General features: G+C 50.1%; 4 protein-coding genes across 4 annotated transcripts; 2 read left to right on the forward strand and 2 right to left on the reverse strand.

The window, feature by feature from the left end:
* Positions 1 to 533: 533 nt before the first annotated feature.
* On the reverse strand, positions 534 to 2,297 carry J4E82_004411 (uncharacterized protein; the record flags this gene model as incomplete). Its single annotated transcript, XM_051730690.1, has 1 exon — positions 534 to 2,297. One exon carries the CDS (start codon positions 2,295 to 2,297, stop codon positions 534 to 536), a length of 1,764 nt encoding a protein of 587 aa, XP_051589446.1.
* A 723-nt stretch (positions 2,298 to 3,020) lies between these two features.
* J4E82_004412 (uncharacterized protein) lies at positions 3,021 to 7,361 on the forward strand (the record flags this gene model as incomplete). Its single annotated transcript, XM_051730691.1, has 3 exons — positions 3,021 to 4,237; positions 4,284 to 4,365; positions 4,410 to 7,361. The coding sequence occupies 3 exons, from the start codon at positions 3,021 to 3,023 to the stop codon at positions 7,359 to 7,361; spliced, it is 4,251 nt and encodes a 1,416-aa protein (XP_051589447.1).
* Positions 7,362 to 10,137: 2,776 nt separating this feature from the next.
* J4E82_004413 (uncharacterized protein) lies at positions 10,138 to 11,391 on the reverse strand (the record flags this gene model as incomplete). Its single annotated transcript, XM_051730692.1, has 1 exon — positions 10,138 to 11,391. One exon carries the CDS (start codon positions 11,389 to 11,391, stop codon positions 10,138 to 10,140), a length of 1,254 nt encoding a protein of 417 aa, XP_051589448.1.
* A 1,165-nt stretch (positions 11,392 to 12,556) lies between these two features.
* On the forward strand, positions 12,557 to 14,472 carry J4E82_004414 (uncharacterized protein; the record flags this gene model as incomplete). Its single annotated transcript, XM_051730693.1, has 3 exons — positions 12,557 to 12,921; positions 12,979 to 14,181; positions 14,265 to 14,472. 3 exons carry the CDS (start codon positions 12,557 to 12,559, stop codon positions 14,470 to 14,472), a joined length of 1,776 nt encoding a protein of 591 aa, XP_051589449.1.
* Between the last annotated feature and the right edge of the window lie 1,753 nt (positions 14,473 to 16,225).

The following is a 16,225-nucleotide window of genomic DNA, read 5'->3' on the forward strand; positions in this document are numbered from 1 at the left end:
ATCTGGATCACATAGGTATAAGGCGTTTAGACGATTCCGGATCATCTTTCCAGGATCAAGCTTGGGAGCGCTCAAACTGGTAAGGCTGAAGGTTTCTTACCTGTGGTGGCATAGCTTCGTTCAGCCTTGGAGGACGACATATTCCTAGAGCTCCATTCATCATGTGTCAAACAAAGTAGCTCGACGAGAGTGGAAAATGAAATGCGATCTTGCATGTTGATCTTTAGCCGTTTGGGTGTATCGACATTGGGATAGTACTAGCGCCGCCGGTTGTCTATGCGGGAGCCTCGTATTCCGAGGCTAAAGAATCCTTCGAAGCCCAACATTCTCCGCAAATTGCCTCTCCGCGGCCTTCCTGTCCACGTCAAAGTCTAGACCTCGGGATCCCCGCCTTGCGAAACTGGGATATGAGCTGCACCTTGGCGAAGGCCGACAATTCAAGACATCCTCAAACTGCTTCGTCGCCAAGTGCCCCACTACCACCACCAAGTGGAGTGTTTCGCTTATGGTCTGACTGTTACAATAATTACCAACTAAGTCAAGCTGCAAAGATCCTCTAGCGGAACAGCGACTGTGTTGTAGAACTCGATCGCGGTGACTGGCCCTTCCAAGTTCAGGCACCAATGAACCGCGTTCTTATACTTCGTACCCATTCGATACGCAACCTCGGCATCAATTCGTAGATTGACTCTTCTATGAAGCTCCTTTGCCTCAAACTCATAGAACTGCTTCATGTCTGGCGATAAAGCAACCGGTGGTGGTTTCTCAGGCTTATACCTTGCGGCCAGCAACGCCATGAGAGGAGACCACAGGGCAATTTCGAAGAGCACTAAGCCCAAGGAGTAGATGTCGTAGTGGATCTGATACCCAGAGGCTGCCTCGCCTTGGTATAGCGGATGCCGATATATGGCTGCTTCTAGGTCATGTAGAACCTTTCCACGGTCAATGGTTTGAGCCTCAGTATGCTGACGGGAGTAACCAAAGCCCTGAACCAAGGCAGTTTCAATTTGCCGAAATTCAACTACAGTCGTCGTGGAGTAGACTTGCGGAAAGACGATATTATTACTGTTGATGCCTTTATGCATCCAGTCACTGCCATAGAGCTTAGCAAAGGTATACGCTATACGTCTGGCGAGTCTGTATCGTGTTTCAAGCGCGGGTTTGAATGGAGCATCGAAGAGCTTGCGCAAAGAAAGTGGCTCGCTTGCGGCGGGTCCCAATGTATCCAGTGGACTTAGCGGAAACCGAAAGATGATCCACCAGCAGTGACGGTCTGGATCATCCGTGTATCCAACTGCTTGCAAAGTTTGGAGATGGCGTTGGCTGCCAGGTTTGCCCAGAAGGGAGACCAATTTGCGGATGCGCTCTTGCAGGACATCTTTGTCTTCTTCCGAGATGTTGGGATCGTATTCTTTCTTCTCGTACAAGTATGCAGCCTCAGGATCGTCATGTCCAGGTTTGAGGAAACGAATCTTGGCCAGGTTTGCAAAGCTGGTGTCAGCAAGACTCCAATCATCATTTTTGGGCTTTCTTGGCAAGGATAGTACTCCTTGCAGCGTTATTGCCTTGCATTGTGCGAGATGCGCAACTTCCACCTCTGGAAAGCTTTCCCCATTCGATGAGGAGTTTTGAAGCAGTGTCAGCCTCTCTATATCAGAAATCTCTTGGACCATGTGGAGATTGAAACGAGTTTCTTCGCGTTGAACCTCTTTCCGCTGCTCCTCGAACACTAGCTTGTGCAATCCACTGACATGTGTTTCGAGGATGTTGACGAAATGCTCAAACTTTTCTTTATTCCGGACAGCCCAAAACAGACGACTTGCAACTCCAATTCTTTTCGTACTGGTTGTAGATTCTTTCGACTGCTCGGCTTGAATCAAAGTCTCTAGGTTTCTTTTTGTATCTGACTTTCTCAACACGCGGTGCAAGCTCCGCCTCATCTGCATAGCCATCGCGCTCGTCTTTTTAGGTCCCGGGTCAGTAGCGTCTCTGATTTCCAAGCCGTATGTGTTCCCCTCCTGTTCGAGATTGGTCATGAGTAACTCGATGCGCTGTAGCGTTCTCACGATGAGATCGCCCAACGGATGCAAAGCTGGCACAAGCTCGCCCTCGACGAGTCCAACACTTGTAGCCCAGATGCTCAGATGCGCCTTCGCTGTTTCAATCCGGATTACCAGGTCTTCGGTATCATCATCGAAGCGAACCGTGTCTTCTAGTATTCTCATGCTCTCTGCCACCGCCTTGAACACGATTGGTGCAATACCGATCGCAACTCCGGCTACTTCGAATCCGGACATGGTTGGTAGATGAACAAGCTAGAAGGATGATACAAGACGAGGGTGCTCTGTTATTCCGATTCGTACCTCAAGCATTGAAATCTCTTCTAGAGGTGCACACTGTTACTTTCTCGATAATTCTTCAACTTAGATGAGTTTGTATACCTTGAGGGTACACCCTGACAAGAGCGAGAGTCGTTGATCAGAGGAGCGCTTTGTTTCGATAGAGGGATGGAAGGATGGAAGTATTCTTGATGTGTTCGCGCATCTGTGTTGGTGCTGCGCTATCATCGGCCGCTGGGGCGGAGAGAGCAGGTTAAGTGTGAAGAAAACGGTCGCATTCTCATGACCGGCTGCGACACCAACCCGATCATGACACGCATGAGGTTGATGCTTCTTCGAGCTAGCATGATGAGGTGTGTTGTTCAGAAGATTATCGAGGTATACGAGCTCGGTTGCAATGGACCCCTCACTCAACTCTTGGCAGCTGAAACGTGCATCTGATGAAGCCAATGGCCATCCCGGTACAAACCTCACGCACCAACAACTTCAACACAACAATACTCTTCCGATTGAACGTGCGTTCAATCTTCGTATGATATCTCTTGGCAGCTGAAATCGACACGAGCTATTCTCCTAACTATCTTAAATATAACGGTATGGTTTTCTGCGAGAAGCTATGCGAGCTGCTGCGAGCTCACCCACATCGATCGACCCCTGCACTAAACTTTGATTGAACTTGCAATGGAAGACTTTGACTGGATCAAGTCATTCGCGGAATCCAGCTATGGTTCAGTCAGCCATCCCGTTCCGCCACCTGTAGAACCGACAGAATCAAAGACACTGCCTGCAACAACTCCGCGGGGTTCCTTCGCTTCATTTGTCTGCCATGTTACCAGTCTAGAACGCAAGCTGCGCTCGTTCTCGCACATCGTCCTCGATGATTCCTCCGTCGTCAGAAACACGGGCAAGATTCTAGGTCAAGGAAAGACATTCATGGTCAAGCATGCTCAATGGATTCGTGATGTGAATGAGCCGCCTCTCGATGTCGCTGTGAAGGAGATCATTCCGGACGCCCGAGCGACGAACCAGAGCCTGAAGTATGTACCGTTCCCCAAAGCTCGATACGATATGCTGATTACATCTCAAAGCTCTTCTACCAACTCCAGCGGCCTCACACAGAACGACTGGAAAGAGATCTTGTTTGAGATCCGAGCTCTCCTTCACGAGCCGATTCGTTACCATCCAAATATTATTCGACTGCTGGGCATTCAATGGGGCCTATCGCCAATTTCGGAATCTACTTACCCAGTGCTGATAATGGAGTATGCATCGCTTGGTACTTTCGCGACTTTGCAAGCCTCTTCTGAGTCATTGTCGTTTGCAGCAAAGCAAAAGCTGTGCTACGATGTTGGGCGAGGACTGTCCGCACTCCACGCTTGCGGGATTGTGCATGGAGACATGAAACACGAGAATGTACTTATCGTACCTGCTAAGGAGCCACTGGATGGTATATCATACACTGCGAAACTCGCGGACTTCGGTGGTGCTGTAATGGATATGACGCCTAACGAATTTCGCAAAATGGAGACCTGGACGTGGCCCTTTCAAGCGCCCGAGGTAACGAGTAATCAGCGACTATCCAAAGACGGGATGGTACTCACAGACGTGTACGCTTTTGGTTTATTGGTTTGGAGAGCATTTGAGGACGGCCAAGGGTTTGTGTCGCTTCCTGGCGCAGCACAAAATGCATCTGATGAAGACAAGCGCAGCTTGAGCGCACGCAAAGCATCGCAAAGCTTCACTGCTAGTGCTGTTGTTAGCATTCGTGAATATGCTAGCATGAGGGGAATGTCGCAACGCTGCGTAGATACCATCACGTATACCATCATCCACACCGTGCGACTGGAACCAGAGGATCGAGATCTTGTAATGGCTCAAGCAGCGTTACGAGGCTTAGAGTATGATGAGCGTGATAACATGAGATCTAATACTAATGGGATACAGTCTTGGTCATATACCAAAATATTTGCGTTTCATCAAGAAGAAGAACGAAGAACAAGCAGCCAGTGAGACTGGGGGACCGCCCGTAAGTCAGCTTCCAATTGCGAAGTGTCGCTTACAGGTATCTAGGGAGAACACGGCATCACCAGAGACGGTGCTGCGTTTCTTCTTGGACGATATGGCAATGATGTAGATTTACAAGATAACATGTACAGGCCTACTACTCTACAAGATCTGTGCAATGGACTGACCGCTTACAGTCCTGGCTTCCGACCTCGTCTGAACGAGCCCAATCCCGAAGAGATACTGTTTGAGCCAGAGCGATTGAAGAGGATCTTAACCTGGGATCAACAACGGCAAATGTTGGATGAATTAAAAGCCACTGCTAATGACAGTGCAAATGTACCTGGGAATCTTATCGAGATGAACAAGACAGTCGCTGCGTTCCACGTGTTCCAATGTTATCTCCTCGAATTTGGCACTAAATTCAACGCCGACGAAACTATACAGTGGTTATCGAAAGCCTCTTCGCATGACGATAGTCATGATGATGCAGATTACTTGGCGCAGGCTTGGATATGGCGGATCTCACGCGCGCTTGAGGTTAATGTCAACCTCACTCAGGGGAGACTTGAGTCATTGCTGAGGATCTCCGTAATGCGGGGTCACTGGAGCTGTCTCCAGGACGTACTCGAGCTGATCAACACTAATACTGGAGCAACCCAACAGCAATGGTCGAATAAGTTCCAGCAGTTCCGTAACATCCTGCTTTCGCAAATGGGTGCCGTTGGAATGGGCTACTTCTTCTCGCCGCACATGACACCACCATGGAACAGAGTCAACTTGAGGGATATCGGTCAACTCGATGAGACTATCGCGGCTATTCTCGGCGACACGTACGACTCTTGCTTAAGATCTCTCAGATCTGAGCTCCCAGGGTCGTCAACACAACAGTATCAGCGCAGAGGAAAAACTGCATTTGACCGTGTGTATGTCAACATACGGGGACATGGTCCACTGCACTACGCCGCCGCAAGCGGCAATCTGAATGCCTTGCGTCATATGGTTGTGAAGTACGACTGCGACATCGATTTGCCAAATCAGCATGTGGACGAGACTCCTCTGGTATGCGCTTGCTCTGGCGGTAAAATTGATTGCGCATTACTATTGCTCGACAAAGGGGCTGATGCAAACGGCTATCATCATGGGCAAGAAGGACCGCTGCATTGGCTTTCTAGCTTCCTGCCCAATGAGATGGAGATCGTTGCATCAGCTCTGATCAAAGCAGGGGCTGACATCGAATTACGTTCTGGTGGCATGCGCGCGGACGTTCGTGGTATCAGAGCTGATTGGGAGCATATTTTTGAAACCAAAACAACGCCACTTGGAAGAGCGGTCCTCATGAATAGCCTTCCAGCAGTCAAGGTGCTTTTAAAGTTAGGAGCTGATCCTTTAAAGAAAAGTGCCAGCAAACACCCAGGTGATTGGAAAGGCGATAAGGCAACAATGGTCGACATATCTTCGCCTTTCGAGTTGGCTGCTGCCTTGACACTTCCGGAGATCCTCGCGGAGTTCATTACCCATATCGATGGTCCTACTAGTGCGCCCCGAACGAAGCTTCTAGATGTTTCTTCCGTGATTGATCTAGCACGCGGGAAAAAAGTGACCAAATTCGATCCACTGTCATTGCGAAGCCGTCTCGTGCGCCATGGACACAAGTACAAAAGCAACCTTACAATCACCTGGATGATACTCCATGCTCGTTCAATCCCCTTCCAGGGCGCCATACCTACCGAAGAGCTCCAAAAAGTACGAAGTAGGACGCTGTGTAACGAGGTCGCTCATGGAAACCTAGACATTGTTGAGTGCCTTTTGCAACTTGGATACAGCGCTAGCGGAACTTCCGATCATCGACCCTTGCAGAAGGCTATCGATTTGAATCACGAAGAAATGTTCAAGCTCCTCATACGGTACCGGGCGGACACTTCAGTTACGACAACGACACCTGCGGGTAATATATCCCTGCTTCATATCTGTGCATCACGACCACGTCAGTCAAGACCCGGAAGATACATCGCCGACGCTCTCATCATAGCTGGTGTACCAATCGAGAGCACGGATAGACGTGTCAAACCACCCTTTGCGTTGGCGGTCTTGAACCAAAACTTTGATGTAGCCCAGGCGTTGATCGATAACAATGCTGACGTTGATGCGGTCTATCCACTCCAAGTGTATGGATTGAATGGACCAGAGACCAAATCAGTCAGTGTTCTTGTGGAGATCTTGTCTCAACATACGAATCGTACCCTTGAATCGCTCAGATTCCTGTTCGGCAAGCGCGACGGCGGTCCGGCCCAGCGGCCTGCATTTTACGTCGATCTTACAAGCAAACTCACTATCCTACACCTTCTTGCTGGTAGCCCCAACTACACGCAAATTGGGCAGATAACACCAAAGATTCTTAATCTTTGCCTCGAGATGTACTCGGATACTGAGCTCATAAACTGCAGACATCCACTCTTGGGTACTGCGCTATATCACGCTGCCACGAATGGATACAAGGCCATGGTAGAACGGCTCCTACAATATGGCGCAGACGAGACACATGCTGCAGGCCCTGACGTTGATGATTCTGTGCAAGGTTTGTTCAGGTCGAGAGATACCTGGACACCGCTTTGGGCTGCGATATTACGACTTGACGAAGAGCTGAGGAAGGGAGTGCTATCTCCACCAGCTAGGCCACCCGGTGCCTGGCTCGATTCAGGTCTCATACAGAATCTTGAAAAGGTTATGGCTCTCCTGTTCGTCAACAGCAGTGACACATTGGCGAAACAAGCTGTCGACCAACTAAGAAGGAAGAAGGAGGTGCTTCGGGCTGAATCTCGTTTATCTCGAATTGAGAGAGCCAACGCGAACAGAAAAGGGAAGACCAACAAAGAAGAATACCCTATCGATCTTGGGATGATTTCTGGGAAAGCTGGAGAGAAAGACGAGAAGACTATACGAGAGATTTGTACGGGTCGTGAGGACGAATGGAAGTCTGAGGAGATACAGGCAATCCTTCGGGGCACTGAGCTCTAGAAACTAACTTGCTTAGTTGATCGTGGTGTTCATCAAAAGATTGGTAGCGATATATATCTGGGTAATTGTAATCAAGTCCTTGCCCATGACTACAGTGGCTAGATGATAGATGTAATCATCACAAAGCTGCATATAGTGAAGCCAAGTGTTTAGGAACAAACTTCTACCGCGGTACTTTACAGTGTGACTCGAAAGCGTTGTGCCTGCGTCTTACAGTGCTTAGCGAAGCCGGCTTCCCCTTCTACGGAGTTGGCGCAAGGTATGCGCCACACAACTGGCACAGATTGTGACACCCCACCTGCCTGAACCAGTATACCACTGCCCGGCCAGCGGCCAGCACACGTGCAGCTAAGCACCAGTTCACCAGTTTGCACCATACAAAATTGCCTACCCATTCGCAATTTCCCACTTCTAGTAACTATCGTGCTAAGGCTCTCTGAATCTACCTAGGTAGTCTATAAAACGCGTCGCTTAGTTACAAAATTAGTTTCCTTCGTAAAAACACCGCTTGCCGCACGGAAATAGTAGCACGCGGCTAACAAGGACGAGCTTGGCGGCTGCCAGGGATGATGTCATCCTACATGGGCAACCGGTGAATCGTCGACTGTGCCGCAAGTTCAGGGACTTACTAGGCTGATAAGTACTTGGACTGACCGGTCTTGCACTTGACCCTAAACTCTCCTTTCAGTGAATCGACAAATACAGACGAAAGGGCAAAAAAGCTTGAGCATCACATAAATACCTCAAGGTCGGCTGATCACCACTGAGATTCTTTATTCTATAGTTCGTTTCTCCCAGAGCACAGAAGCAGCAATGTTCGATGTGCAACGGCAGCAAGTACTGGACGAGTGCCAGTGGCTACCTGGAGAAGGGCAGCTTCGATATATCGAAACTAGGACTTTTGCAAATACAGGTAAGCTTACCCAACATGACCCCAGCAATACTTTGTTTCCATGAGTACCCTAACGTTAGAGACTGCAGATGATGCATCAACAAATGACACTTATCGGGAGGGAGATCTGAGCGACCTGGAGGTAGATGATTGGCTACACAAAAGGGGCCGCTTCGTTCGACCAACTAATTCTCGTCTTGGAAAGGAAGAAGGCAGCATTAAACTGCTCATTTGTGAGAGATTCGGCTTCCAACCTCTTCAGTTCGGCATGAGCAAGGCATCCTTTTTGGCTGTAGAAGAAAAATATGGTCTACCAACTGAAATGCTTCCGTTCTTCAAGTTCAACGGAGGCGGCCATTCCTACTACTTTCGTCATTCGGCTTCTCATGATCCAGAACAGCTCGGTAAGATTAGACTATCACGACTTTTATATGCGGATCTTACATAAGAGTTAGTGATTACGATCAAGGTCCCACAAATGTACCAGATTGCAAATTACGGCCTCTGCCTGACGCAATCGTTCAAAACACACGTCACATTCGGCTTCATGTTCGGCTGGAATATGTTCGATGAAGGGAATTGGAAAAGGAACATGTCTAATATGGAGCGTCCCGAATATCTAGAACCGCATGGTCCCCGGATTAGCAAGCTCATCAAATCGACAAGTTCTTATTGGAGGCATCCGTTGCTCTTACCGGTAATCCTACTCGAAGATCACGTCTACAATGCGGATAGATACAAAGGGCGTGATCTATCTATAAGAACAATGAGACTGGAAAGGCAATTAGGAGTTACGAAAGCCGGGCGAAACGTCAATTCTTTAGATTCATTCAATGTGGAAAAGCTGGATCGAAAGACGATCATCACTCAAATTAACACTACTGTTACCGACGCAGTCACTTTGGCTGGCAACTTGAGATGGAATGCCAGATACTGTCAGTTTCTTCAAGATATCTCTAAGGACATCCGAGATCTCATTGAACCGATACAAGGAAGAGAGCCAAAACTAGATTACACTATTGAGACCTTGGCAAGTCTCGTCATCTCGATACTAGAACACACGGAAGCGATAAAGGCCAGATTGGATATACAACTCAATGTGGTAAGAGATTCAGTTCAATTTAAAGACGAGTTCAAGCATTGACCAGACGCTGTAGCTGTACAATCTGTTCGCCCAAGTAGACAGCAACGTCAACTCGACAATCGCAGCGACTACGGGGCTTGACAGTGCCGCAATGAAAGCCCTTGCTTTTGTTACCACCCTCTTCTTGCCTCCAACTTTCATAGCCGTACGTATCAACAATCGCAGTTGAAAAGAAGAAAAATCGTAGCTAACGAAATTATTTACCAAAAAGACATTGTTCAGTTCGTCAATGTTCGATTGGCAGGCTGACGTTGAAGCACGATCATCAGATTCAAACGAGGGAACTACGGTTGTCTCTAGACATTTTTGGGTATACTGGGTAGTTAGCGTGCCTTTGACCGTTGTAGTGTTTTTGATCTGGCGTACATGGTGGCATCGAGAAAAGAACCACTATCGGCAGAAGTACCCTAGTGTCAAGCTGGATAGCATTGTCACAGATAGGGGTCCGAGTTTGCCAAAGAGATTGACCAGATTGATGTTGGAACGAAAAAGAGTAAATGATATAGAGTTGCACGTGAGTAAAAGGACTTCTTCAGCCTAAAAGCAGGAGACGCAAACGTAATCTAGATGGCATGTATAAAGGCGTGCACGTGGTCCGGGGTAGACGGACACTCTTAGCTACTACATTCAGCTCCTCACAATCACGAGAGCAGACTGTAAAAGGATACTTCCCCGCCATCTTACAGCAAAGATGAAGAAACAACAACAACGCACCCCAACATCACTCAGCCCCCCTCTCTCTAAACAGCAGTCCTCTGATTCCGATGGCGATACTCCTTCTCCCCTCTCTTCGCAATAGCCCCGTCCTTACACGTCGTCCCATCAGCCACAGGCCGCATAATCGCTTTGCCAAAGTTACAAGTACCAAACTTTGTACCATCGGCTGAGCAAACAGTAGCACCATCAGTGCTGCACGCCTCGCCTGAGGAACCCGCGACCGGACTCTTAGGAGAGGGTGTGGCTGACGGCTGTGGCTGAGGCGATACTGATGCTGCAGGAGCTTGACCTGTTGGACGGAGAGGCGCAGACGGGGCGACGGCGGATGCAGTTGGAACCATAGCGGAGCTAGCGCCTGGTGCGAATACACCATCCGTCTTGGAGGGTAGTGGGGGCATGGGCGCAGTGACTGTTTTGATGGTGCGGAAAGTTGATTCTGTGGCGGACACGGAGGGTGGTGTGGCTACGGGTGGAGAAGCCGTTGGAGCAGAGGGAGGGTTGGCGGCAGATGAGTTACCAGGGGCAGGAGCAGGATCAGTATCGGTGTTGCCACTACCACCACTACCACTACCACCACTAAAGGAGCTTGCCTGGGTAGTCTTGCCTGAACAGAGATCCACGAACGGACCTGTTCCGACAGACGTGCCGTACTTTCCGGGATTCTCGAAGGTGAAGTCTTTGCTGTCGGCGGTTGTGCCGCAGGATGTACCGACCCCGATATTGGCGACTGCCATGTCGGGGAGAGCATCGAAGCCAGCTGTGTCATCAGAACCACCAGAGACAGTAATGGGCGCACAGTTCATGTACATCTCCCGATTTCCGATTTTGTTGAACCACGTCCATGCCATTGTCATGACCCCATTAGGGAGTTCGGCAGGCACAGTGTACTTGAAGGCATTGTTGGTGCTAGGACCGTTTTGGTCAAGATTACCTGCAGCCTCAACGGGACAGCCACCTTCGATTGAGTAGATGACTTTCCATTTTGACTCTTTTGTGGGTTCCTTGTCAGTGGTTACGCTGATTTGGCAGGAGCCGCCGCCGTGAACAGCGGTGCCGGTGAATGAGAGTGTTTGTTCGGAGCCCACTGGCCACTCATTCATGGTGTTGACGGTATAGGGAACGGCTTTGCAAGGGAAATCGGAGCCCGTGGCCTCGAGAGGAGAGTTGTTGGGGTTGCCGTAGGGGACCGGGCTTTTCAAAATCATGTGCGCGCCTGCGTGGAGCGGTGCCATGGCCAGCATGACCGCCGCGGCAATGAGAGTCGACTTAGCGGACATGGTGTTTCTTAGACCAGCTGAAGAATGTATGTATGTAATCTGAATGATGTACTGGGGTGTATTGTCGGAAAAGTTTCGCAAGGAACGATATGAAGTATTAGTTGGGAATACTTCGATCGCTGTGTGGTTGGTATGTTCGTAGTGTCGTTAAGCTGGCAAGGAAGAATATAAGACAAGGACTTAATAGTCGCAACGTTAGAGGTGAGAGAACTGCTGTGGTATCATAAAACAATAGCTCCGCCGGTGAGCAATAGGGGAATGACTTCACAATGTGAAAGAGTGTGGATATGAAATGTAATGATTGTAAAGAATCAAGGAATGTGGAAGTGAATGTGGATGATAGCAATACCATGACAGCAGCATTGAAGGCTTTTTAAAGAATAAACAGGAAGCGCTGTTAAGTCACCCCGGTCAGTTAACAGTGATGGCGGGTAGTTGAAACGGTGATGGCGGTTACTTGACAGGGATGATGAGAGCTGGTGGGGACGGCGGTTAGCTGACGAAGACTGCGCAAGGCTCAACCGTTATGAATAGCCATCGGGTCCACACGCTTTTTACCTTCCCGATACCATGAAGCCGCCTGCGCTATGTGCCATATAGACGATGCATGGTTGATCTTCAGGTCGTTGAGGGGTACTGAAGCGCGTATAACGACAGGGAGAGATCAGACTTGGAGGCAGCGAGCGCCAATGATCACGCAAAGAAGGCAAGAGTCGCATCTGAATCTTCATGTCTCGGTACGTATGGTATGACCCAAAATAGACAGTGACAGATTTCGTGCGAAAGCCTTCAGCCATGTCGAATTCTGGCACTGTATGAGAGTTGGAAGAGTGCTGTGGTCACGGAGAAGTGAGACAGCGAGTGAAAGGGAAAGAGCGCTAGATGGTTGCGTACTAGTGTCACTTGGCACACTAGCCATCGCAACCGCGAAAGCATTCCATCACCAGTCAGGGACGCGCAAGAGCATTCGCAATTCAAACGGTTTTCACTGTCCGACGTAGCGTAGGGTTAATCGCGAATCGACCAACTTCCCGACGGCCCCCGTGCCCCCCGTTCCCGCATACAGTGTCCGCACCGACATCGCGACGCGTTTAGTGTTCGCGAGCTCTGCTGAGCTTCCTCACGTCTCCTACACGAACCATCGACCCGACCCGTGTCAACAGCCATGTTTACGAGCACGGGAAAGACGGCGCCGCCCCAGGCTTTCATGTCGAGTTATGCGCCGCGACTACGAAGCCACGGAAACTCGCTCATATCGCCAATTGTTCCACCCTCGAATACCCTTCCTGCGCCGCGCGTGACCAAACGAGGAACTGCCGTCGCTAGCTATGCCGAAGACGCCTACGACGATGACGATTTTGAGGACAGCGATAGGCCGCGACGGGCCACTGGTCTGCGCAGTGTGCAGAAGATGGACGTAGCCAGCGCAGACCATACAGCGCAAATAGCAGCTTTGGGGCAGGAGCTCACTGCGCCTGTGGACCTTCAAGGCATATGGCGAGACTGGATGGGCAGGCCGAAGCGCACACTGTGAGTGGCATGGTGGCACACTTCAGCTATGGGATGCACGAGGCTAACATACTGCAGAACAGAAAAACAAGTGCAGACACAATCAGTCCTGCCTGTCACGTTGATACCGATTCGAATAGACATGGACATCCAGGCCTTCCGTCCTGACGCACCGTTGCCAACACCGTCCAACGCGCGAGAGTTCGGTATCAACGAAAATCTGCCCGCCTACAAGCAGCCCGATGTTACTCCCGCGTACAGGTTGAAGGACTCGTTCCTCTGGAACCTGCACGAGGCTTTGACGACACCCGACCAGTTTGCAAAGCAGTTTGTCGATGAACTGGACCTGCCAAACGACCGAAAGCCCCTCATAATCTCCCAAATCGCGAACCAGATCCGTCAGCAGCTCGAGGAGTACGCCGGTGTCGCGCTGCATCCGCTCTTCCATTCCGCAAACGCGCCCGCTGTCCAAGGAACAAATGCAAAGGCCGCTCTCCTTGCGACATCTCGAGACGGCACATCCACGCCTCAAGTACCAGCCACGAACGGCGCGTCGACCCCTATGACCAATGGTGTATCGCGTACGAACGGCGCGCAGACACCAGCGAGCATTCCAAACGGCATCAGCGCAACTGCGACTGCACTGCCGTCGGAAGAGCTTCATAATCCCGATGACACCTACCGGTGCATCGTCACCCTCAACATCAATCTCATGAACCGACTATACACAGACAAGTTTGAATGGTCGCTACTCCACCCACCCGGCTTCGCAGAAATGTTCGCCAAAACAACATGCGCAGATCTTGGACTATCGGGAGAATGGGTAAACGCCATGACACACAGCATCTACGAAGCCGTGCTGCGCTTGAAAAAGGAAGCCTGCGAGAACGGTGGATTAGTAGGCGACGGCGAGATCGACAACGACGCGGTCGAGCCCACAATTGGCGCGGGCTGGAGATACGACCAGGAGCATCTCTGCGACGAATGGGAACCCAAAGTTGAAATCCTATCACCGGAAGAGATTGAGAAGCGTGAAGGCGACCGTGAGAGGCAGATTCGGCGGTTACGCAGAGAGACGGCAAGATTCTCGAGCACGACGAATATGACTGGCACCCCCGCTAACGAGTTCTTCAACAATATCGAGGGACAGGAGAATATGGGTCGTGGCGAGCGCAGTAAGAAGAAGAGACGATTCAGGAGTTTGAGTCCGGTTGGCAGAGGCACGCCGGGTGCTGGGGGAGGCTCTGGATACGGCGGGCAGGATGGAGGTCTGCAAGAAGGGTATGTTTTAAGCTTATTATTTCTCACCATTGCTATCTATGGTATCATGTGTATAGAGACATCAAAACTGACAACAAACACAGTGAGCGACAAACATGGCGCTGCGCACACTGCTGGGTCTGGGGAACCGCTGTCTGGGCTGTCCGCGACGGACCTAAAGGCCCACGTACCCTCTGCAATAACTGCGGTTATCTCTATGAACGCGATAAGAAACTTCCACCCTGGAGCGAGAATCTGTTCTATCACGAGAGGCCACAGCACGAGATTCAACAGTATCGGCCACAGCGGTGAGAATCGACTGAGACATCTACTTCCCTAGTAGCGAGGGTGCAACCTCAGCCGTTGATTTTCCCTACTGATATCTGTTCTTCTCGGCTCAAAAGTCACTTCGTTGGACAACAACGAGGCCTTTTTTCTTCTTCTTGTTCTGGAGCATTTTCTGCAGCGTTGGCGTCTTGGGCTCGTTTGTTCAAGACAGCAGGCTTGTAAAACAACGTTATTTTCTCTCTCTCCCCCGCAAGGACTCGATCATTTTGGGCCATTGGCTGGGTTCCAGATGCCGAGTTCGAGGCGGTCTCAGGCCAGGTGGAGGACTATTGCAATGATGCGGTTCGCGTATACTCGGCATGTATTTGCCCTTGGGAGGCGTGATGCGGACTCGAGTACAACCAACAATACGTGGTCTAAGCCTATCAGTCATGAGTACTGCTGTCTCGCAATATGATCGGCATATGGCAGATATAGCGTCTACCAGCTGGCAGTGCAGATTGCATTCCTATTGTGCCTTCCCTCTTTCTTTTTTGCGCCCCTCAACGTGTTGGCAACGAGCCAATCGCATCTACTGTGTTAGCTTCGCGACAGAAGCTGAGGATGATGGGGTGGAGCGGTGAGACAGAGGGTTGGATGCGGGATGAACGTAGTGATTTGCACAGGCCCCCGTATCGTAAGTGTCGGTGTGGCTCTTTCGGAGAATTCTGTACGTTGCAAGTACCTTTGTATCTCTAGTAGCAACATGCCATACCAGCATTATGAAACTCATCTTTCTGGTTTCATAATACAAACATCGTTGGTTGTACCCATTAGACAGACCGTCTTGACGTTTTTCATTACGAAACTCTCAAAGGACTTGGGTGAGTCCCGTTAGTGTCCTCATCCTATTGTCTTGGTGATGGCTTCGTATTGTGCACCCAGATCATCAGACGATCGCCTATCACTCACCCGTGTTGTCATCAGCACCAGCACTGCAGCATCGATACTAGCAGACTCATATTGTCTTGGTCAACACTTTGCACACCCCAGCATCTGACGTTTCACGTGCATGCGGCGTAAGAGCAAACATCCCAGGCATTGGTTAGAGCAGGACAGTTCTTGCGTACTGCATTTCTTGCTATTGTGCCTTATTGAACGTGACATTAGGAAGGCAGGCATCAAAACAGTCAGCACAAGCTTGCCTGAATATTGTACGCACCACATCGCACAGATCAATGCCTCGTATCCAAGAAGATGGGCGCTGTCTTCGTGCCACGGCCACATCCCAACTATAGCAAAATCACATTACCAAATTTACCGTGTGTGTTGATGCTATTGTCGTGCAAGTGCGGTTTTGTACGTGGGCGCTTAGCCGCCCCTCCTCCAACCATCTACCTTCCCTTTTGCCATGATTCGCCCTCGTTCGAAACGATGCTCGTTCCTCTGGTCATTGTCATTCGCAGACTCGAAACACTGCCCGCCCAAGGCCGGCATGTGGCTATACCTAGCCAGCCAACCAGAGTGAATGTGCTGTAAACGGCTTAGCGCATCTTAATTGTGACAATAGCAACAATGGCCATGCTGGAGGCTCAGTGCGCGATCCTACGAACTGCCTGTGTGGGCTAGCTGTTGTGGAAGATATGGATCTGTGTGGCGTGTGGGTGTTTGGGGGTGGGTACGGAGGTGTGTAGGCTAGGCTTCTTCCTATTGTGTTGAGTATTGTGTTGGTTGTTTCAGGTGTCGTGGTTTGTGGGAGGATGACATGCGGGAGGACTGCATGTGGCTGTATATATAT

Source organism: Alternaria postmessia (genome assembly GCF_024291825.1).
Source record: "Alternaria postmessia strain BMP 2775 chromosome Unknown scaffold_21, whole genome shotgun sequence".
Lineage (NCBI taxonomy): Eukaryota > Fungi > Ascomycota > Dothideomycetes > Pleosporales > Pleosporaceae > Alternaria > Alternaria postmessia.